The 25,456-nt window shown below is 38.4% G+C and overlaps 1 protein-coding gene across 3 annotated transcripts in view; it reads right to left on the reverse strand.

The window, feature by feature from the left end:
* Nucleotides 1-2,515: 2,515 nt before the first annotated feature.
* The window catches only part of glt1d1 (glycosyltransferase 1 domain containing 1), a 98,025-nt gene continuing 75,084 nt past the window's right edge, over nucleotides 2,516-25,456 (reverse strand). The window contains exon 12 of one of the 3 annotated variants that reach the window (XM_043715785.1): nucleotides 2,516-4,248. In XM_043715785.1, coding sequence (XP_043571720.1) covers nucleotides 4,102-4,248 — 147 coding nt within the window. In that variant the 3' untranslated portion in view covers nucleotides 2,516-4,101. Of the gene's footprint in view, nucleotides 4,249-8,604; nucleotides 8,629-14,360; nucleotides 14,885-25,456 lie in introns of those variants that run through there. The other 2 variants (XM_043715788.1, XM_043715786.1) reach the window with 2 other exon arrangements.

A 25,456-nucleotide genomic window follows, 5' to 3' on the forward strand; every position in this document is an offset into this window, starting at 1 on the left:
TTATTAAGGAAAAGGTATAAATTAAATCACTATAAAATAAATCCCGAATGATTCCGGAAATTGAATGCAGCAGCAGAATATGCCCATACCTCAAACGATTTACAAGTGATCAAGTTCAGAATGCTAAGGCTCCAGTCATGCCAATATTGATCTATTAACTAGTTCATTGATAAAGATGGGGTCCTTGAATTGCCATTATAAACTTTGTAACAGGAAATATTTGTGTGAGTTCAAAACTATGATGGCATAATTTATACCATATATCATGGATTTTGCTATTCTTGGAACTGGGTTACTAATGTACCGACAACATTATGGAAGAAATACAGAGGACCCTCTATTATCCAGCATTCGATTAAGCGAATTTCAGATTATCCGAACAAGATCGCAAGGTCCCGATGCTTGGCTCCCTGTCCGTGTCCTTTGGATAATCGAGGTTCTTCTGCAGCATTTTGATGGGATTCTGGGAATAAATGGCAAGTTCTCAATTTCTCCCAAGAATAGATCATTGACTGTGATGTTTTGTTTGAACTTCAGTCACACAATTATAAAATAATACAACACAGAAGGTAGCCATTGATCAAGAGTTTACTTTCGTTGAAAGAGAAATTGGCCACTATTATGCCATAGTAGTAACCAGTAGTGACTCTGGAACAACACATAAAGTTTAAATATTTTTAATTGAACAATATTTCCAAAGCTTTTAGTTAAAAGACAGAAGATATATATATTTCAAAATCACAACTCCAATATAAAAATAAAAGCCCATTATTTTGTCTTATCTTGAAAACCAAATGCAAATTTGTACGTGAAAACCATCGTGTTCAGTACACATTACGTCATTACACCCCCCAATTCCATCCTTAGCAAATGAAAATTTTAGTCTCTCAAATTACTTTGCTGAACATGAACAAGCAACACTCTATTCAGAATGGCTGGTAAGCCTTCTGCTAAAATGTGTATCAAAGAATCTAAGCTTACTTTAAATCTTTAACAAAGAAAATAAATTCCAATTTTCTTCAACTAATGCAGAGAGCAAAAAAAAAGGCAATTGCAGAGTTTTTCTACAACGCATATCGTAATTTTATCGGATCATTTCTGTATTTTGTCAAACATTTTAAGTATACTTCTACCATTCAACTGGCAGATGTAGTTAATGCCTAATTTCTGAATGCTGATATTCTAAATTGAAGATAAAATTGAGACTACATCAAGAGATGTGTTCAATAAACAGCAGTTTACAAATTATATTAAAATGGCGTAAACATCAAGTGTCGCCATTCAAGTATTCTATCATGCAGAATAGCATTTCAGAACGAGCAATGGTATAAACAAATTGCCGGGAAAATCATTGTAGTTTTTTGATAATAAAAATCAACATAAAGGAAAAAGGCTGAAAACGTGGCCTCAATAAAAGAAGAATTAAAGTGTATCCTACACTTTGAATGTAAAAACCACAGCCCACACGATTCACATAATTTGGATTTCAACTGCCTATACCAGTACTGAGTGTCCACATTTGTATCAGAGAAAGTGAGGACTGCAAATGGTGGAGAGTCAGAGTCGAAAAGTGTGGTGTTGGAAAAGTCCAGCAGGTCAGGCAGCATCTAAGCAGCAGGAGCATTGACATTTTGGGCATAAGCTCTTCATCAGGAATGTGAGGGGGAAGGAGGCTGAGAGATAAATAGAAGGATGAGGGTGGGGCTTTGGGAGGGTTGGAGAGGTAGATGGGAATGCAGATGGGGGACAATTGTGATAGGTCAGTGGGGAGGGCGGAGTGGATAGGTGGGAAGGAAGATGGGCAGGTGCCTCGTCCACTAAATCCAAGCCACCCGATGACTGGAGGAAGAACGCCTTATCTTCTGCCTTGGGACCCTTCAACCGCATGGCATCAATGTCGACTTCACTAGTTTCCAAATTTCTCCTCTCCCCATCTCATTCTGATCCAACCCTTCACGAAGGCGGTGGTGAGTTGAACTGTCCCCACCTGTCCATCTTCCTTCCCACCTATTCACTCCATCTGCCCCACTGACCTATCTCAATAACCTCTCACCTGCATCCACCAAATGCCTTCTCATCTACTTCCCCCCCCACCCTGGCTCCATCCTGGTCCTACCCCCACCCTATTTATCTCTCAGATCCCTTCCACCACCCCACATTCCTGATGAAGAGCTTATGCCTGAAATGTCGACTCTCCTTTTCCTCATATGCTTCCAGGTTTAGATGTTTACAAAATTAAGAGGGGCATGGATAGGATAAATAGACAAATGCTTTTCCCTGGGGTCGGGGAGTCCAGAACTAGAGGGCTTAGGTTTAGGGTGAGAGGGGAAAGATATAAGAGAGACCTAAGGGGCAACGTTTTCACACAGAGGGTGGTATGTGTATGGAATGAGCTGCCAGAGGAAGTGGTGGAGGCTGGTACAATTGCAACATTTAAAAGGCATTTGGATGGGTATATGAATAGGAAGGGTTTGGAGGGATATGGGCCGGGTGCCGACAGTTGGGACTAGATTGGGTTGGGATATCTGGTCGGCATGGACGGGTTAGACCGAAGGGTCTACTTCCGTGCTGTACATCTCTATGACTCCATGTACTCCAATACCAACATCTACCTCCATTATCTCAAGTTTAACTTTGTAGATCCGTGCCAGAGCAACTGTAATTTTGCTGCGAGAACTGGGCTGAAGCTGAAAAGGTTTCTTTTCAATGCAATATGTTAACTTCTGAGCATTGAAATACCAGATGGTTAGGAAGTACATCTATTGCAAATCTACAACTGAATGAATGAAACTAGTAAAAGGAGCTAAACTTCATTTGGTAAAGTTGTGATTAAATAATTTTTTGAGAGTTTACTCTCATTTTTAAAGAGATCAGGCATGCTCAAAAACAACTTTGACGATTTTCTTTACTATAGCAATGCTGAAACTGTGGGAAGTCAGATGTCATGGCTGAATGACTCACTCCAAGTAACATTCACAATAACAACATAATATTGAATATAAAGGAATTGTATTTGTGCAGTTGTCAGAATAAACATAAACTGTTAAGGAAGGATGAGTAAGGGAAAATTCATAGATGTCAATAAAAGCCCTCAAGTGGACACTTTGGTCACCAAACAGTTGCAAATACTGGACCAAATATTCAATCTCTAATTCAGTCAGCCATTGTTAAGTGGATAAAATGTCATTATTATGGGTAAAACTGCTCTTCAAGCCTAGCTGTTTCTCTTTAAAAATTCTATCTGACCAGTTGGTTTACAGTGTTTCCTGTTTGCATTTAGTCTTTTTGCTATTTCCAAATGTTAAGGTAGTTTTGATAATGGTACTAAATCTAAATTCATTAACACAAACAAGAACGAGATTTACTGTCAGAAAATAAAGGGTTTAAGGGATAAACTTCATTATTAGAAGACTACTGCGAAATAATCCAACATTATAATTAGTAGTGATATGCCATTCAGTAGCTCACTAAATTAACATCTTGTTTTAATCTAATTGTTTTAATTGTTTTGATTTGATCAGCAGTGATGCAGAATTTCACGCTGTCCTCTCATAGTAGGATTGCCTTCATTAAGGCTACATAGAAATGTTTAATAACTGAATTTAAAAACAATGGTTTTTCTTTCTTCCTCCCTCTCATTAAACTGTGCAAATAGGAATTAATTGTCCAGCTAGAGAGTAATACGACTGATAGTGGACTTTAAAAGTCCAAAAATGCTTGCAATTGTTAGTTGAGGAAATCACAGAACTGTGCAGACAACTGGAAAATAAAATACTGTTAAAGAAAGCACCAGCAAGTTGAGCCTTTCTTGACGTGTTCTTCATACAAAAAATATTCCATTGACATGAATTCATTTAAAGTCAGGAATTACAGAAACAAGAAAAGAAGGCACTGGCAGACAATTTAACACCAGCAGGTCACACAAGTTAAAGCTTAATCAAAATATGACCTGTCTGATGGTTAACACACAGCAAATGGTTTTATATTCCCTTTTAAAAGCCACTCTCAATCCCCATAACCTTAACTTAAAAACACAATTTTATTTTAAAAATCTATGTTCTAATCAATTATACCCAAGTTCCAAACTTGACTGCTGGCTATTTAAAGCAGGTTTTCAATGAGCTTCTGATAAGTCTCCTTTTCTGTATCCCAGGAATGGAATTTCTCTACATATTCTTTGGCTTTAGCCACAATATTTTCCTTCAAAGAAGTATCAATGATCAATCTTTTTGATAATTCAATGAATTCCTAAAAGAAAACAAATACAATAAAATCAGAATTTCATTCACAACACAATTCACAAACAGAGCTTATTAAAATATACCTGGTAACAATGTTTGCTTAGCAAAATAAAATGGTGTGGTAAAGCATTTCTTGATGCATTCAAAAATTGAACAATTTTTCAAGCAGATTTCTATTTTTATGATTCCAGCCTGTTATACTACTGGATACAAGATTAGAGTGGTGCTGGAAATGCACAGCAGGTCAGGCAGCATCCACGGAACAGGAAAATCGGTTTTCCTGTTCCTCAGATGCTGCCTGACCTGCTGTGCATTTCCAGCACTACTCTAATCTTGACTCCAGTCTCCAGCATCTGCAGTCCTCACTTTCGCCTATACTACTGGACAAGTCAGATCCCATATTGAAATCTAGTTTGATAAATCATTTTAAAAAGTAATTATATGTTGGTGAGTCATTGAAACAGAGTAATAAAAAGCAGCAATGTTTCTGTACCAACTGAACAAAACTTTATTACACACAAAAGGGATCAGAAGGTAAAGGTACCGAAAATAGAAAACAGAAAGATCTTAATACAGAAAGCATAACAAATTATCAAACAATTTACTGTTCAAATCCAGAGAAATTACACTCCACCTCTTAACTCCCTACAGTTATACTTAACTGACTCCTGACAGTTTCCTTGCTGTGATTATGGTGACAATTCGATGAGTCTTTTCCAAATCTGCCAACATTAACTTTACCACAGCCAAGTGTCTAAGTTTTCTCAATTTAAAGAACCTACAGATTTCAGACCAAACTTTCCTGATTTGGAAGTTCCACAAACTACATCTCTATTGAAGTGACTTATTTTCCCTGAATTGTCCTATATTCCTTTAAAGAGAGAAAATTAACCCTGCTTCAGACTTCAGTCAGGTCTCCTCCAGTCTGCCCTAAAAATGTTCCATCTCTGTCTTTTTGAACTAAAATCAATTCTTGGTTATTCTGAACTGTAAACAAAAAGCATATAGGCTTCAACATTTGTTCACAGCCATAAACCAGACAGTATAAATAATTTTCTGTTAATATACCACAGGAGTCTACAGCCACTTGCTTTCTGAACAATGCTAGATTAGGTCACTGTATCAGAATGCATCTGATCTTTGTTTTCAAAGAAAACACTTCAAAAAGTAACCAACACTCTCATGTCACTATTTTGAAATCCAAATTCCAAACGTTTTACACGCGCATATAATATATATATATAAATAAAACTATACATGTTTATTACACTATTTCCTTTCAAGATCTACAGTTTACTGATTTAAGATTATTGGTTAGGTTGTTGCTTATCATTTGTTTACCCTGAAAATTGATCAAAATTATAGAAATTATAATTCCAAGTGAAGAATGAGATTTCATCAGTGCTATTACTTAAATATGGTAAAGGGAGTAAATCTTTAGAGGAAAACTGTAAGCTCAAGGGAGGATTTGTAATAATTATAAATGAAAGCATCAAAACAATCAAGAATCAGTTGGGTTTTTAATTCTATGAGAATTGAGAAATATTCACAGTAATTAAACATAAAGAGTGAATAATGTACTACAAGTTCTCCACTGGAACAGTCTTTCTAAATATTTTTTGAATTGATATATTTACAGCTATACACTGCAATACAATACGATGCTTTACTGAATTACTGGATAGTGTGATGTATGAAGGATGCGATGTACCTCTTTTACTTTGTATGAACTCCATTAACTTCAGTATAAAACACTAGGAGCATACACAGAAAATACACAAGGTAGTGATGGGCATATTAATGAAAATATTTTACCGCAGAATGTAAATAATAGGACATAATTAACATACACAGTCAGGATGTATAATGAGGAAAAAAATACCGAGGATGATATTTTCAGAAAATATACTTTATCAGGGTACACTATTCAGCTATTATAATTTGCCTTTCTCTTTACAGATGCTGATGACGGGTGTGTATTTTCAGCCTTTTATTTTTCTTCCTCATTTGCAATTTTTTGTTTAATTGATAAACTGTGCCTGTCATAGCCATATGCTTTTCAATAACAGAAGACTATCAAAGTTTTCTTTTCTGCTGCAAGCACTTGCTACCTTTGCAATGACGCCTACTCTAATTGCCAATAATATTGGAATGGTCACATGAAAAATAGATGGATTTTATTGAAAAAATACTTACATGTGTAATCAAATCTAATGGACCTTGTGTATTTCCAGCTAAAAGTACGTACTATTCTATACGGACTGTTTTCATTAAATCTATGTAATCCACTCAAAATGAAGCAATAATAATATTTACACTAGCTTTTTTTCATTCAAAGATTCTAGTCAATACTACTTTGAAGCATGGTACTGTATTATATAGGTTTCGAAAGATTAGTTACCCAAAGTTTGTGTTTTTTTCTATTTGTTATGCAAAGGAAGATAAAAAGTGGCTTACATAGTCCATGGCCTATAACAGACATACCAGTACTGTACCCTGTACCAGTTGCATTGCTCTTTCAGGTCAACTTTACAGAGAATGATTAAACAATCAATGGATGGCTCTGAAGCTGCCTTTTAATTTCTTGGTAACAAATTTCTCCACATCTATGGTTTATCAATGTTTCCTTACTTTAAAATGTCATATGGTAGAAAAGCGTCATAGTGCAGCACACACATGCAGAAAAGAGGGCCAAGTATATGTCCTTGGGGAACTGCAGAAATGATTGTGGAGGATTGTGTTATTGACAAACCACGATGGTAAGTGTGTTCTAGAAAATGTGATACACGGCAGAACTTGAGATAACTCCACAGAGGCTGGTATCCTGTCACCAAGTCACCCTTTATTTACACGTGGAGAATCCTCGATAGTGAAAAGTCCCCTCAGAGCGAGCTCTCAGAGTGAATGGAATGTCAAACATTCCTGTTCTTGCCTGCCAGGCGGGGCTCCCTCAATGGACCAAACTAACAGCCCCAATCAGGGAAGCATATTCTATGATGACCACCTGGCTGACCTTGTTATAATCACTATAGAACTGAGTGATATAGACTAGACTTTTGATGTATTGCTAAGGGATCTGCCATCGCATTATTCATAACATACTAGAGGAGTTAGACCTCCTGAAATGTATCACTTAAACGAAAGCAGCAGGTACTATAACTAGCAAAATATGTATTAAATAATTATGGCCATTTACTGAAAATAGGGCTGATTATTTAATCTGCTGGAAGACCTCCAAATCCAATGACTAAAATGATACAAGATCCCAGGAAAAAAAAAGCAAATCCAACTATCAGGCAAATCACAAAACATTTATAAACACACCATGTAATTTTTAAAAACATAATAAAAACTAAATATACAGATGATTATAATTTAATCATCTTCAGATAGTATGAAGAATTACTATGACTACACCATATAATCACTAGATGGCAGAGTTATATAATTTTAAAACAATTTTATGCCTGAAATCCAGAAGATATTTTAGGGATTGGGCTGGATTTTATAATGCATATTTTCACAAAATTTGCATTATATTTATAAATTCCTATCTTTACAGTGACATGAAGTTTACAGGATTAGAGAAAAAAAAGTTCACTTTCATTCTAATCTCTTGCAGTATAAATGAAGAAGGTAAACTGAAGTGCTAGTAAAATTCAACAAAACAGTTTAATATTCCAATTAATTGGAAGAGCTACAAAATAAGCCAAAAATATGATGTGTATTATTTTCAGCTATCAAATTTATTGAGTGAACATATATTAGCCAAATAAAGTTATCATCTTAATACTGATTACATATGATAGATCATAGAAATATACACAATGTGTATCTGCAAATGATAAGAAGATTCATATAGCTTACAAATCTGAATATTTTTCTGGTTTGTAAGCATAAGATTTCTTAATTTAACAAACAGTACTCGAGGTTCATGGTAGTAAAGGCAGTCATTTAACTTGTATTTGAAACAGCTCCTTGCCTGAGTATAGTAATCCAAAATGAATCTCTCTGTTCATTTGCTCTACACATTGCATCTTTCATTCTTTTAAACATTTATCCACTCTTTCCATAAGATGTAATGGCTACAGCCTTAAGCGTTCCTTTTGGTAATACATTCCATCATCCATTAATCCTGCTTAAAGGATTTTCTCTAACAGCATTTGCTTTCTTACAGTTTTACATTGAAGATCTATTGTTGCTGATACCCAATTAGATGAAAGAAGCTTTCTCTTTGCACTTTATCAAGGTTCTTCACAATGTTTAAAACCTTTGTTAAATCTCATCGCCACCAGTGCAATTTAGGGGAGACGTGGCATCGTGGTATTGTAATCCAGTAGTCCAAGTTAATGTTCTGAGGATATGGGCTTCAATCCTATCATGTCAGCTGGTGGAATTTAAATATAATTAACAAAACATGGAATTGAAATCTAGCCTCAGTGATGGTAACCATGACATTATTGTAAAACAAAACCATTTCAATAATAGCCTTTGGGGAAGGAAATCTGTCATCCATATCTTGTATGACCTACATAACGACTCCAGACCAAACTCTTAATTCTAACTCTTAATTCATTAGAGATGGCCAATAAATGCTGGGCTTACCAGTAATGCCCACATCCTATGAATGAGTAAGAAAAATATTCCAATTCTGTACAATAGCTTGATCCCCATTCTCAGTTGCATAATTAATTTTGTAGTGTAGTGATATTTAATGGTAAAAGAAAAGGAGGCTTCAGATTTGTAAATCTTTAAAGAATTGTACAGTCTGAAGCATAGCTTTCATTGTTCATGATAATTATCTCAACTTTTCAATGTGTTGCTGCCTTTGAAATATTGCAGATTAAGCTCTGTATTATAAATAAATAATTCCTGCTATGGGTTTACACATTTTATGCAAACATTGCCTGTTCAAGCACCTGGCATTTTTTGTTGCATTATGTTTTAAATAAAAGCATTCAGTTCCTGGTTGTTCCTCCCAAAATAATGCAACATTTTGAAAGTTCATCTACTCTAATGAGATCCTGTAATAATGCTGTCCACAGCTCATGACCACTTTAAGGGTGAGACTGTGTTATTTCATTGCTGGTGCCTCAGACATCCACTTGATCCTGCCAGTCAGGGCCAATTCTGCATGGAACACCTTACAATTTCTTTTATCAATATTTACAGAGTTAAAATTTTGGGGTCCAAAACGGGCCTGCATTATGTCAAGTTTCATAATTACAGATTATGTTCCAGAAAATGATTCAATTTCAGGGGGCAAATCAAACAGTGAACTCTTAATCTACTCTTTTTTGCTTCAAACATCAGCCATGTGATGTTTGGTGTGTTCAAGGGGGAAAAAACATAATGTATCCAGTTATTATGGTTCTGTTTGCCGAGCTGGAAGTTTTTGTTGCAAACGTTTCGTCCCCTGGCTAGGCGACATCATCACTGCTTGGGAGCCTCCTGCGAAGCGCTTCTTTGATGTTTCCTCCGGTGTTTATAGTGGTCTGTCCCTGCCGCTTCCGGTTGTCAGTTTCAGCTGTCCGCTGTAGTGGTTGGTATATTGGGTCCAGGTCGATGTGTTTGTTGATGGAGTTTGTGGATGAATGCCATGCCTCTAGGAATTCCCTGGCTGTTCTCTGTCTGGCTTGCCCTATGATAGTAGTGTTGTCCCAGTCAAATTCATGTTGCTTGTTGTCTGCGTGTGTGGCTATGTATCCAGTGATATTTTAAAAAGTTGAAAGATTTTGTAGTATTAGTAGAAATAGTTCAAAATCTTAACATAAATTATCCTTGTTGCTTGACAATGCCAATGAGTCAACAAAATTATTCACTAAGGAATGGATAGATGTAATTTCACCTGTCCACAATTTACTCAAGGAATGAGCTGTTTACTTTTGAAAAGTTTTATTATTTAAATACAACATCTGTCCATCACAACAAAATAATATGCAAAAAATCTGAGGCAAAGAAAAGAAAAAGTTGGAAATGCACAACAAACCTCTTACCCTGAACATTTCAGTTGTTACCTTTGATAATTTGTTTTTTGTCTTTACAATACAGTTCCTTCAAATACACATTACAGAGGGATGTTAACAAAGATTGATAGGAACACAAGTTGTGTGGATGCCACATGGAGTTAACAACAGGATGTAAACATGTTCAGTGAGTGTGAAAAGTTTAGCAGATGGAGTATAATGTTGGAAATGTGAGGTTGTGGTATAAGAAACGTAGAACATTATCAAAATGGAGAATGCTACTATCGAGAGGGAACTGGGAGTTGTCATACAGGAATCACATGACTTTTAAAATCAACTTGTTTGCACATGTTATGACATACCTCTTGGTCTCATTAGATTTGAGCCCAACCGTTCTTCCCCAGAGGTAGGGACACAACTTCTGCCACACGAGTCCTTATGATCACAAGAAGTTAGATTGCAGGTACAGCAAGCAATGAGGTCAACAAATGAAATGTTGGCTTTTATTGCAAGGGGTTGGGGGGGCAATTGTGAGACCATACTTAGAATGCTGTGTATAGTTTGGGTTTCCTTTGTTAAAGAGGAATATAACTATATTTGTGGCAGTTCAGAGAACATTAATTAGATTGATTCCTAGGGTAAAGAGGTTATTTTTTGAGGAAAGGTGTAGCTGTTTGGGCTAATATTCATTGGAGTTTAACATACTGAAAGGTGATCTTATTAAACCGCACATAGCATGGGGCCAGTGAATATAATCAAAGATGATTCAGGTTTTTGAATCACAAGGCTATCAAAGGTTATGGATGGGATGGTGGCAGTGGAAAGTACAGGTAAAACTACAACAGATCAGCTATGATATTACTGAATGGTGGAATGGACACAAAGAGCTAAATGGTCTACTTCTCTTAAATTTCTTATGTCCTTAAGAATTAGGTCAAAAGCTGAGTAAATTCATCATTTTCAAGTTAGAAGGAAAAAGGGTGATGCGCTTTGCAAACACCCATATTAGATTAGTTATATTGCAGCTTATTATTGAGGCTCTAAGCTATTACCCCTCTCTTGATCATCAACACAATGTACCTCACTTTCAAACACTGGTGTCTGTAAATCAAATGCGGTACATGAGCACTTGACACTAAAAATAGTAAAGTACCAAAAATGTGTTAATGATTAATATGTTTTACATGCACCATAACACTCTCAATGCATTTTGGTTTCAAAATGATATACCTCTCAAAGATTCAGCATTAAAAAAATTCCCAAAAAATCTTTTTTGGATCTATTACAAGAATAATATTTCTACTTCTTTAGATGAAAATATGGCTCCTTTAGATGCTGAACAGGTTCTCAGGCGGTAAAGATAGATTTTTGAACTGACAGTTTAGCTTGTGTTCAGTGCAAAAGTTCATTTTGATAAATAATTTGAAACATGCACTAAGAATGGCTGCCAGGAGAATCATCAAAGAACTGAGTGCCAGTTAAATTGCTGGACAGCCCTCATTAACAATACTGTGCTGTGTTTTGGTGGATAGCGCGTGACCCAACAACATCTCCTAACAGCAAGCAGTTGTTTAGGAATAAACAAGATGTTGCTGACAGTTATGAGCACTATTTGAAAATAAATCCCTTTAAACTGTTCACTTGAAGGGTCCTTGTGGCACAGTGGTAACGTAAATACCTATGGGCCAAAATGTTAAAGTACAAACCCTGTGTGCTCCAAAGATGTGTCATATCACGACAAAGCAAATCCACAAAAAAAACACTGTTCTCTTGCTAAAGGATATTTGAAAAGGATCTTTGAAATGCTGGGAGAGATTTTCTAAAGACAACTTGTTAAGACTTCAATGTTGTTGACATTCATTCTGGAAATTCTCTAAGGACTTGATCCAAGGAGCATTCTGCTGCTCTATCTTAGTGACCTTATAGGAATCACCATGTCATAGAGTTATAAAGATGTAAAGCATGGAAACAGAGCCTTCAGTCCAACACGTCCATGCCGACCAGATATCCCAACCCAATCTAGTCCCACCTGCCAGCACCCGGCCCATATCCCTCCAAACCCTTCCTATTCATATACCCATCCAAATGCCTCTTAAATGTTGCAATTGTACCAGCCTCCACCACATCCTCTGGCAACTCATTCCATACATGTACCACCCTCTGCTTGAAAAGGTTGCCCCTTAGGTCTCTTTTATATCTTTCCCCTCTCACCCTAAACCTATGCCCTCTGGTTCAGGACTCCCCAACCCCAGGGAAAAGCCTTTGCCTATTTATCCTATCTATGCCTCTCATAATTTTGTAAACCTCTATAAGGTCACCCCTCAGCCTCCGACGCTCCAGGGAAAACAGCCCCAGCCTGTTCAGCCACTCCCTGTAGCTCAAATCCTCCAACCCTGGCAACATCCTTGTAAATCTTTTCTGAACCCTTTCAAGTTTCACAACATCTTTCCAATAGGAAGGAGACCAGAATTGCACGCAATATTCCAACAGTGGCCTGTGGTATTCCAACCAATGTCCTGTACAGCCGCAACATGACCTCCCAACTCCTGGATGCCTTGTCAGGAGTGTGTGCTAGGCTTTCAGAAGAAATGGGAGGATGAAGTGAGGACAGGCAGAGCAGCATCAGCTGCTACACGAGATGAACACTTAGGGTAGCATGGTGACCCAGCACCAGGGAGCCAGGTTTAATTCCAGACTTGAGTCACTTTCTGTGTGGAGTTTGAACATTCTCCCCTTGTCTGCATGGGTTTCCTCTGGGTATTCCGGTTTCCTCCCATATGCAAAGGTGTGCAGATGGATTAACCATGGGAAAAACAGGTGTGCAGGGGTAGGATGTGTCTGGGTGGGATGCTCTTCAGAGGGGCTGAATGGTCTCCTTCCACACTTTAGGAATTGTATGATTCCTCAGCTAATACGCATCATTTCTCTACCAGAACTTCCAGTGCCATGCCTGATGATTTCTCTGCCTTTTTCTTCAATTTCCAAATCAGTCTGAATCCTGCCACTGTGCATCAGTGAGTTCATTCCACATCTTGGTGGGAGGACATGCATGGAATCTGCATATACCACTGTACAATTACTGCTTCTAAGGAGTGCTTGAGTATTGCAGTTATCTGTTTCTACATCTCCAGCCAAGTTCACATTATCAACAGTTAGGACCACAATTGTATACCACAAATAGGCTTTCCACCAAGCAAGTTGTACTAGCACAGTACCTATTTTCAACAATTTATCAACTTGTTGCAAAATGATATCCTGAGACTGTCTAAAAAGGTAGTTGCTTGGGAAATACAGGAAAAAATGGTCTTTCTTGTGGTCTTAACTACTTTAACATAGATTTGTTAACTGTCAATATTTGGCAAGTTTTCAGCATTCCACTATGCTTAAGAATGCTCAGATACCAGAGGGCAAAAGTTAAAGGTGAGAGAAGAAAAATTTAAAAGGGACCCAAGGGGCAACTTTTTCATGCAGAGGGTGGTGCATGTATGGAATGAGCTGTGAGAGGAAGTGGTGGAGGCTGGTACAATTGCAACATTTAAAAGGTATCTGGATGGGCATATGAATAGGAAGGGTTTGGAGGGATATGGGCCAAGTGCTGGCAAATGGGACTAGATTCATTTAGGTTATCTGGTTGATATGGACGAGTTGCACCAAAGGGTCTGTTTCCATGCTGCATATCTCTATGACAAGGGACTTGAAAGGATATTATACATTAAAGAAGATACTGTACAACATGATGTGGACATCTATTAAAATGTAAAATACATTTATTGTTTTCAGTAACGTGGATTGCGGAATGAAAACATAATTAATTGCACTTACACCTATAGACTTAGAATTGAGACAGTCCCAAAATGTTGCTGAGGGGGTAATGAATAGGTGTACTCAATTGTTAACCACAGAAAATATAAAAGCTTCTTGAAATATTGCTATTACTTTTACTACTTAGAGACAGTTAGTAGGCAGAAAATTTAATTTCCCTTTTTCCCAAGCTTGATTCGCACAATTAAGATAAATGCAAGTTTATCTGTTTAGTCTTTGCATTTCTCCAGACAGGAACTATGTGCCCCATCTGTATCTCATAATAATAATCAATCCATCAATTAGAGTTTCTTAATTTTATTCCATTTAATGCATCAAAGCTTGTTATACGATATACATTGGGTAGAATTAAACAGATGCTGCCATTAAATTATCACTTTACCAACAACTGCAGATCAGCTCCTTTGTGACATTGGCTGCGGTAACATAAGCCAATGATTCACACCAAGAACTAGCATCGCATTTTTCATCTTTCTAAAAAACAATATTGCGCCATCTATCTGCTATCTGTGAAGTGCTGGCTAGCTGCAAACTCAATCAATAAAATGGGATCTAATTGTGCATAGTGCTGTTTTAGTTTTACTTCCATTTCAATAAAAGGAAAACCTCCAAACCAAGGTGAATTTTAAGCTAGACTTGAAAGAGTTCTGGTACACAGATTAATGCCAGTGCAATGCATATTAATAACTAATAATAGGCATATCAGAGATGGAATACAAAATTTCTTTTTAAAAAATCTCTTTCATGTAATGTAATTTCTTGCTCATTCCTGAGGGCTTTCGAGGCCATTTGAATGGCCAGTTAGAATCAACTACTTTTCTATGGAGTCGCATGTAGACCAGCTAAAGATGACAGCTGAAAATAATGGTTACAATAATCAATGACCGTTATTACACAGCTTTATATTCTAGATCCATTATCTGAATTCAAATTTTACCAGCAGCTGTGGTGGGATTCAAACCCACAGCATTAGCCTAGGCTCCTGGATTACTGGTCAAAGGATATTACCACTGTACCAAAATCTCCCACTCCTCCCAACCACACACTCTTAATCTTCACTCCATGAACTTTCTTTAACTTTTCATTTTTGCACAAAACTGTTTCAACAGAAAGTGGCAGTGATTGGAGATTTGGTGCTCTTATAAGTTACTGTATGATAAAATTGATTCAAACTTTTAAGCAATTTTGGGCAACCTCTTCTGCACTGTTTTCAAGTCTATGGTAGATATGATGAAATGGAAAGCTGATAGACTGATGCTAATATAGCCATATATACTGAAATTATTAACTCTCAGGGACTAATGCAGCAATATAAAATCATATTAGAATTTCTACAGTGTGGAAGCAGGCCATTCTGCGCACTGAATCCACCAATCCTCCAAAGAGCATTCCACCCTGACCCACCCCCACACTATTCACGTAACCCCCCCATTCCCCATGGCTAATTCACCTAGCCTGCACACCTCTTGATACTATGAAGCAATTTGGCATGGCCAATCCAACTAACCTTCACTTTGAACTGCAGGAGGAAACTGGAGCACTCAGACAAGGGAAGAATGTGCAAACCCCACACAGAGTGTCATCTGAGGCTGACCATTGAGTCACTGTATTGCTCTTTTTTTATGCAAGTCGTCATTGTGAATGTGAATCATGGAATCATAGAATCCCTACAGTGTGGAAGCAGGCCATTCAGCCCATCAAGTCCACACTGACTCTCTGAAGGGCATCCCACACCAACCCACCCATCCCTGCAACCCTCTATTTTCCACGGTTAATCCACCTGGCCTGCAGATGCTTGAACACAATGGAGCAATTTGTCATGGCTAATCCACCCAACCTGCACATCTTTGGACTGTGGGAGAAACAGGAGCACCTGGAGGAAACCCACGCAGACACAGAGAGAATGTGCAAACTCCATGCAGACAGTTGTCTGAAGTTAGAATTGAACCCTGGTGCGGTGAGGCAGCAGTGCTAACCACTGAGCCACTGTGTTGCCTTAAAATGTCTGGCATCCAGTCACAGTTTTGTGACATTATTCAGGGTAACATCAGAATGAATTTTTAAAAAAATCTGCCAGCCTTTAATCATGGCCACTAAATTCCCAAAGAATTGGGGGAGGGATAGGGCATTGTGGAAAAAAGGGAATGTGGAGGTCTTACTTGTTTTAATAGCAGCATCTCATTTGAATGTTTGAGTTGGTTTTGTGTCAAGCAGCTGGCCAAACTGAGAGGCTGATAGCTCCACACAGTCAGGCTTTTTATTCAAGTTTGCAGCCAAGCATAGGATAGGAAAGAGATAGTGGGGTGAGGTGGTAAACGTCATTAGATCATGGGGTGGGGAGGAGGACTTATTGAATAATGAGGTGGCAATGAGGGAAAAGCCATTAGCTCATTGAGAGGGAGACAGATTGCAGCAGGTTTACTTGTGAGGTGCGGAAAGAGAAGAAATCCTGCTCCTCATGATCCACAAGGAATGCTGGAAAAGCACTTCCTGCTGCAACTGACTGTTCTAGTTTAGCTGTAAGGTTTCTGGAGCTTCTGGGAATGATACCTTTAGCTGATGAAATAAAAAGGCTGCTAAAACCTGGGCCAGACAAGCTCATTAGCATGTTCTAATTTTAGACACACCTCTCTATTCAATGATAAAGATATACCATTTTCAGCAGCAGCTTGGTCAAGAAAAGCCTCCACTGTTTTCACTGAATACCTTGGAGATAGGTAATGTCACCTATGGTCCAAGAACAAAGAAAAACACGAAGTGTAAAAATAGAACTGTATGTCAATTTGAACAATTATTCTTTCATGTAAACCAACACTTCCACGCTCGATGTCCATCATGCTAGACTGTGGTTATTTAAATGTATGAATTTAGATTGTCATCATGAATAGATACTTCATATAAATACATTTTTAATTTTGCTAGACTTTCAATATCCTGAAAGCAAATTTTTATCAGTAAATTAGTATTACAATTATATACCTACTTTGAGCGAGAAATTTCTTCAGATTTTCTTTAGAAACTGGTCACTTATAGTCCTAGAGTCATAGAGATGTACAGCATTGAAATAGACTCTTTGGTCCAACTTGACCAGATACCCTCAATTAATCTAGTCCCATTTGCCAGCATTTGGCCCATATCCCTCTAAACCCTTCCTATTCTTATACCCATTCAGATACCTTTTAAATGTTGTAATTGTACCAGTCTCCACCACTTCCTCTGGTAGCTCATTCCATAGAAGTACCATCCTCTGTGTATAAAAGTTGCCTCTTCAGTCCCTTTTGAATCTTTTCCCTTTCACTTTAAACCTATGCCCTTTATTTTTGGACTCCCCTACTCTCGGAAAAATTCCTTGACCATTCAACCTTTCCATGCCACTCATGATTTTATAAATCTCCATAAGGTCACACTCGCTCCAAAGAAAATAGCCTCAGCCCATTCAGCCTCTCCCTGTTTCTATATGTAGTGGACTGCAGTGGCCCAAGAAAGCAGTTCACTACCACTTTCTCATGGGTAATTAGGATGGGAAATAATGCTGGCCTAGCCAGCAGAAGTTTCTTCTTCTTGCATATGACATGTTGGTTTTATAAATCCAAGTCAGACAGCAAATTCACAGTACTGTTTTTTTTTTTGGATGGACTGCCTTGAATCCCGCTGCAAATTTTCACTGCCCAATTCATTCATGATATACCGGCAATGGCTAAATCCCATAAATTAATTTTGAAGTTTTACCTCATGTGCCCCTACCAAACAAAAATTACTGCTTGAGTAAAAATAATTTCAGAAATGACAATTAAGTAAATGATACCATGAAGTTTGTCAGGAATTTGCTGACAGATTCCATATTTTCTACTAGAAATGAATCAAAATGAACAGAAGACAAGAAGAATATGATTGCAGGATGCTGAATATCTTTTAACTATGTAGAACTACTTTGATAAAAATCGAGTAGTGAAAATATGTGTAGCCAATGGGACCACAGGAAAGCTATTGGCCCAAGGAGGGAGTGGTGTTGGAAGCTAAAAAAATCTTCACCCACTGTCGTGATGGTGTCGAACAAGCATGCGCAAGAGACAATGCTGAAGTGGGTGTACCTGTCTTCAGCCAAACTTCTTCTGTGGTCACTAGCATTATAGTTGCCAGTATTGAGCAAATTTGGTTCACTTCATGGAGGACTGAATGGCAGCAAAGGCAATGGGTCCTGACAATATCCCTAATTTACTAGCAAAGACCTGTGTCCAAGAGCTAGTCATTCCCTTCAGGTCATATATGACACTGGCATCTACCAGTCAATATAGAAGATAGTTTGGACATTATCTATCTGTTAAAAACTAGGTAATTGTAATTCAAATACCGTCCAATTATTTTCCTTTCAATCATCAGTAGTGATAGAAGAAATCATCAATAGTGCCAATAAATAAATCCTATTTACAAATAATCTGCTTGCAGTTTGAATTGTATTTTATCAGCTCGCTCTAAAATCCACTACATAGTTGATCCTAAAATGCAATCAGTAGCTAAATACCAGTGGAGGAGGTATGACTGGCTGATGCAAAAACTCAGTTAAAATGAGTACAAGACCAAGAGCCCTAGCAAAATGAGGGTCGGGGGGAAATCATACAGTGGCTGAAGGGAGATGTTTCTGACAGCTTTAATAGCATAATTGTGTGATGTCTACATGTTGCCTTGTCTTATTTGTCTTGAGTTATTTTATTGATGACTTTCCCTCTATGTTCATTTCAGTTGTAGCACTGTTTACTGATGGATCCATTATCTCACCTCTGCTTGCATACCTTAATGTAGCAGTCCATGACAGTTCACACTCGGATATAAGACCATAAAACATAGGAGTGGAAGTAAGGCCATTCGGCCCATCGAGTCCACTCCGCCATTCAATCATGGATGGACATTTCAACTCCACTTACCCACATTCTCCCCGTAGCCCTTAATTCCTTATGACATCAAGAATTTATCAATCTCTGCCTTGAAGACATTTAGCATCCTGGCCTCCAATGCACTCTGTGGCAACGAATTCCACAGGCCCACCACTCTCTGGCTGAAGAAATGTCTCCGCATTTCTGTTCTGAATTTACCCCCTCTAATTCTAAGGCTGTGTCCACGGGTCTTAGTCTCCTCGCCTAATGGAAACAATTTCCTAGCGTCCACCCTTTCCAAGCCATGTATTATCTTGTAAGTTTCTATTAGATCTCCCCTTAATCTTCTAAACTCCAATGAATACAATCCCAGGATCCTCAGCCGTTCCTCATATGTTAGACCTACCATTCCAGGGATCATCCGTGTGAATCTCTGCTGGACACGCTCCAATGCCAGTATGACCTTCCTGAGGTGTGGGGACCAAAACTATCGCTTTCTTAATCATGGACTCAACCTGCATGTTTACCTTTAGAGAATCCTCAACTAGCACTCCCAGATCCCTCTGTACTTTGGCTTTACGAATTTTCTCACCGTTTAGAAAGTAGTCCATGCTTGTATTCTTTTTTCCAAAGTGCAAGACCTCGCATTTGCTTACATTGAATTCCATCAGCCATTTCCTGGACCACTCTTCCAAACTGTCTAGATCCTTCTGCAGCCTCCCCACTTCCTTAGTACTACCTGCCTGTCCACCTAACTTTGTATCATCGGCAAACTTCGCTAGAATGCCCCCAGTCCCTTCATCCAGATCATTAATATATAACGTGAACAGCTGCGGCCCCAACATGAACCCTGCGGGACACCGCTTATCACTGGCTGTCATTCCGAAAAAGAACCTTTTATCCCAACTCTCTGCCTCCTGTCAGACAGCCAATCCTCAATCCATACCAGTAGCTCACCTCGAACACCATGGGCCCTCACCTTGCTCAGCAGCCTCCCGTGTAGCATCTTATCAAAGGACTTTTGGAAGTCTAGATTGACTACATCCACTGGGCTTCCCTGATCTAACCTACTTGTCACCTCTTCAAAGAATTCCAACAGGTTTGTCAGGCACGACCTCCCCTCACTAAATCCATGTTGACTTGTTCTAATCCGACCCTGCTCTTCCAAGAATTTAGAAACCTCATCCTTAATGATGGATTCTAGAATTTTACCAACAACCGAGGTTAGGCTAATTGGCCTATAATTTTCCATCTTTTGTCTTGATCCTTTCTTGAACAAGGGGGTTACAACAGCAATCTTCCAATCATTCGGGACTTTCCCTGACTCCAGTGACTTTGAAAGGATCTCAACCAACGCCTCTGCTATTTCCTCAGCCACCTCCCTCAGAACTCTAGGATGTAGCCCATAATCCAGGTTTGGCTTGACAAGTGGCAAGTAAAATTTGGCCCACGTATATTTCAGCAGATTCCAACAAAAGAAAGCCCAACCGTCACACCTCATTCTGAACAGCATTATTACTGCTAAGTACTTCAATGACATCACCTTTCATCATCACCAAACAGTACCAAACACATATTGCCATCACTATAACAACTACGCAGAAGCTGGGAAATTTGTCAAGGATGACTCAATTGCTGACTATTCAAAGCATCTTCACGATATTCAAGATTTATGACAGGAGTTTGATGGAACACATATCCTTGGCTAGGTAGGTGCAGTCACAAAAATACTCAATAAAGTTGGTAGCAATCTGTACAGAATAGTTCACATAATCAAAACATCTTACAATAGTCTGCAGACTGAACCTGCAGCATATACAATTCGGAATTGTAATTCAGTTTCTCTCTCTATAAATCCTCCTAGACCTGCTGAGTATTTAGAACATTTCATTTCTTCTTGAAATATCCAGCATGTCATATTCTGCTCTCATTACTTTCTATCCAATTTCATTTCCAGGTCTTCTGCTATCTTATTTCATTATCTCATGATGCAATTCTCCTCCACAATCTTTCAAATAAACTTCCAGCTAGAAACAACACATATTTGCACTCTGTCTTCATATTCTTGATTTTGGTTTCCACTGAACAACATTTTTTCACTGTTTGGCTTGGTATCATCCTGGGAATGCCTAGTTTTGGGTTTCTTCTGTGGGATTTGGCAAGTTTCATTTAATAATCAAACTTATTCATTCATTAGAAGCAGGCAAGTAAATAGTGGCAAAGGAACTGCAAATTTATACAGGAAGTAATAAATGTGTCACGTGTCCTAGACTAAAACTCAATCTAAACCTGGACTGTAAATGTTCCTCATGCTAGGTTTTATTACAGGAGTGAGCATAATTTGTTATTATATATACTCCAAAGAGGGGTAGTTACATTTCAGATATTACTGTGAAACTCTGTTTTTGTTACTGTTTACATAGCCATTTAAAATTAATAAATTCACTATGCAAGGTTTGGCATGTTCTGTAGGGTACAATTCCATTTTGCAGAAGCACAGATAATTCAACATTAATTGGGAGTGTCATACAGAGAATCCGTAAGGACTCCTAAAGTTTGGAGTAAAATTGTCCGGTTGACATTTTTTATGTATCTAATTCATAATTTACATGAACTATGACCATTTGATGCTAAAAGCACTCAAAAAGTGATCAAATATTCTACTCTGCAATAAACTCAGTATCTCCCCAAATATCAACATCTATTGCAAGTCAAGATTCTAATGTTGTTATGAACTTACTTGTTAAAAACAAAAAATCTTGAGGAAGGTGTTCCTCTTCACTTCCTAAAAATAGACTCAACAATGCTGCTGAGCTTTGATTTTAATATTTTATTTAAACTAGTATTTGTGTTACACCTCTTAAAATGACAGGACTGGAATTCATAACCTCATAACTAGATATATTATTATGTGGAGTATGTGAATCTGTCAGAATTTGCCATAGAAAAATCATGCTTAATTCACAACAAAAGCTTTTCTGCCTGTTACTTTCAAATAAAGTTTTAAAAGTGTAGGTTAATGAAAAAGATTACCATTTAAAGCACTCATTAGGAAAATATTGTGATTCATTAAGCATCTCACTTTTATATCTACAAACCTGTCCACAACACTCTAGTCAATTGGTAGACCAACCTAATCAACCCCCACAATCAAGAAATTAGACCTGGCTTCTGCATTACTGCTATATCCAGCTGTAAATGGTGGTGGACAACTAAACAAGAGGAGAGGAGGTGGCTCCACAAATATCCTCATCTGCGATGACGGAGGAGTGCAGGATATCAGTGTCAAATATAATGCTGAAGCATTTGCAACCAACATCAGGCAGAAGTACCAAATGGATGATCCATCTCAGCCTCCTCCTGAGCATCACAGATGCCAATCTTCAGTCAATTTGATTAAATGTTTGAATGCCCTGGACATTGCAATGGCTACATGACCCTGACAACATTTTGGCAACAGTTCTAAAGACTGACATAGAAACATCAAAAGTCCTTCTAGCCTGCTCTCTCATTCAATATGATTATGGCTGATCATCCAACTCAGTACTCTGTTCCCATATTCTTTGATTCCATTAGCCATAAGAACTATAACTAACACTTTCTTGAAAACATTCAAAATTTGGCCTCAACTGCTTTCTGTAGCAGAGAACTCCACAGCTCACTACTCCGTGGATGAAGAATTTTCTCTTCCACTTTGGCTAAAATGGTCTACCCTATATTCTTAGACTGTGACCCTGGTTCTGGATTTTCTGGTTACTGGGAACATTGTTCCTGTGTTTATCCTGTATAGTCCTGTTAGAATGATAAAGGTGTCTATGATATCCTCCCTCATTCTTCTAAACTACTGTGAACAAAGTCCTAACTATTCCAATTGCCTTTCATATATCAGTCCTGCCATCCTAGGACTTGTGCTCAAGAAATTGTCATGTCCCTCGCCAAGGTGATCCAGTATACTACAACACTACTCATCAATGTGGAAAATAGCCCAGATCTGACCTATCCACAAAAAGCAAGACAAATTCAAATCAGTCTAACTGTCAATCCATCAGCAATTAAGTGATGGAAGGTGTCATCGACAGTGCCATCAAGTGACACTTTCTCATTGCTTCTCAGTTTGGGTTCTGTCAAGCTTGCTTCACTCTTCACCTCATTACAGCCTTGGTCAACATAGAAAAAAAAAGAGTTGAATTCAAGATGCAAGTCAGAATGATTGCCTGAGACACCAATACAATATTCCACCCATTGATACAACAAACAGCTCCTGTAAACTGAAATCAATGGAAATAGGGGGAGAATTTTCCACTGGTTGGAGTGATGGTTGTGGGGTTTTTTTTTTAGAATAGATTAGACTTCCTACAGTATGGAAACAGGCCCTTTGGCTCAGCAAGTCCACACCGACCCTCCGAAGAGTAACCCCCCCAAAGACCCATTCCCCCACCCTATATTCACCCCTGACACCATGGGCCCTTTGGCTCAGCAAGTCCACACCGACCCTCCGAAGAGTAACCCCCCCCAGACCCATTCCCCCACCCTATATTCACCCCTGACACCATGGGCAATTTAGCATGGCCAATTCACCTGACCTGCACATCTTTGGATTGTGGGAGGAAACCGGAGCACCCAGAGGAAACCCATGCAGACACTGGTAGAATGTGCAAACTCCACACAGACAGTTGTGCGAGGCCGGAATTAAACCCAGGTCTCTGGTGCTGTGAGGCAGCAGTGCTAACCACTGAGCCACCATGTCATCCCAACCATCCAGGATATCACTGGAGTTCCCCAGGATATTGTCTTTGGCCCAAACATTTTCAAGTGTTTAATCAGTTATCTTCCTTCCACTATAAGATCTGAAATGGGAAGATTCATGATTCATCAGTACAATGTTAGCACCATTCCCAACTCCTCAGATACCACAGTGGCCCATGTCCATTTGCAGCGTGATCTGTACAACATCCAGGTAGGGTTGATAAGTGGCAAGTGACATCTGTGCCAATGATCAGCTCCAAAAAGAGAGAACTGAACCACCTCTCTTTGATTACCAATGGTACTACCATCACCGAATCCCCTGTTATTAATATCATGGGCAAAGTTAAAAGTCACACAACACCAAGTTATAGTCCAACAGATTTATTTGGAGGCACTAGCTTTCGAAGCTCTATTGGACTATAACCTGGTGCTGTGTGATTTTTAACTCTGTACACCCCAGTCCAACACCGGCTCCTCCAAATCATAATATCATGGAAGTTACCATTGAAATGGACCAGCTAAGCAAATACTATGCTGACAACAGCAGGTTGAAAACTAGGAACTCTGAGGCAACTGACATTTCCTGACTCCTCAAATCCTGTCCAACATTCACAAGACACTGCAAGGACAGCGATGGAATATGCTCCACTGGCCTGAATGAACGCAGCTCCAGTAACACTGAAGAAGCTCAACACCATCCAAGTTTGAACAGCACTCTATCTACAAACCTAAACATTCATTCTCTCCATCTTGGACTTAATGGCAGCAACACAATAAATATATAAAATGCATTAAAGCAACTCAGCAAAGTTCCTTTGAGAGCACGTTTTAAAATTGGCTACTTCTACCACCTAGAAGGAAAAGTGGAGCAGACATACATGCAACCACCACATCCTACAAATTCCCATCCAAGTCATACACCATCCTGACTTGGAACTATATCGCTGCCATTGGATTGAAATCCTGAAACTTCCGTCCTAACAATGCTGTGGAATGACCCATGCTACAATGGGTAAAGAAGACAGCCTACCAACACCTATGCATGAGTAATTAGGGATAAGGAGGAAATGCTGGACCTGCCAGTGATGCCCAGAACTCGTGAAAGACTTGGAAAACTGAATAAAATAAGAAATACTACGAAAGAATATGAAAACAAAATGACACAAGAACAGATTAAAGAAACCTGCAGTCAGATTATGAGTTGATAGTCTGAACTGTTAATGCATTAGTACAAATAGGCTCCAGATTTGGTGAGGGAGATTTGTTACATCCAAAACTCCTAGCCAGGAAATACAATTGAATGGGAATAGTTTCTCAGAACTCATGGAAAAGGGTGGATTGACAGTGTGTTCAGGGACTCTTATAAACTATGGAACAGGGACTTTCTTCAGCCATTTGCTGTTGCAGTTAGAGCAGAAGACTAGGTGGAACTTCATGGTAATTCAGGTCCTAATTGTTAATTGAGATTGAGTTTAAATAAGATCAAGTTGAGTTTTGTTTGATCTTATTTACTTGCTAAACTGAACCTATTTTACAAATGAAAAAAAATAAGCATTCCTTCTGTCTGCATTTAGTTCAGTTAATGCACGTGTATTCCTCTATTTAAAATAATTACTTATTTGTAAGTTAATAATCTACACTATTTCTATGCAATAGTTAGGAAATGCTATTACATACAGGCATTTGAAAAAATTCTAAAATGAAAGAACTGAACCCTGCAAGTTTAAATCTGGAAAAAGATTCGGTTGAGGTCAGAGCAAAGCAGATAGGTTAGCCTAGTCATCTGAACCTGAGGATAGATTGCGATATC

The sequence above is a fragment of the Chiloscyllium plagiosum genome, chromosome 25 (genome assembly GCF_004010195.1).
Source record: "Chiloscyllium plagiosum isolate BGI_BamShark_2017 chromosome 25, ASM401019v2, whole genome shotgun sequence".
In the NCBI taxonomy this organism is placed as follows: domain Eukaryota; kingdom Metazoa; phylum Chordata; class Chondrichthyes; order Orectolobiformes; family Hemiscylliidae; genus Chiloscyllium; species Chiloscyllium plagiosum.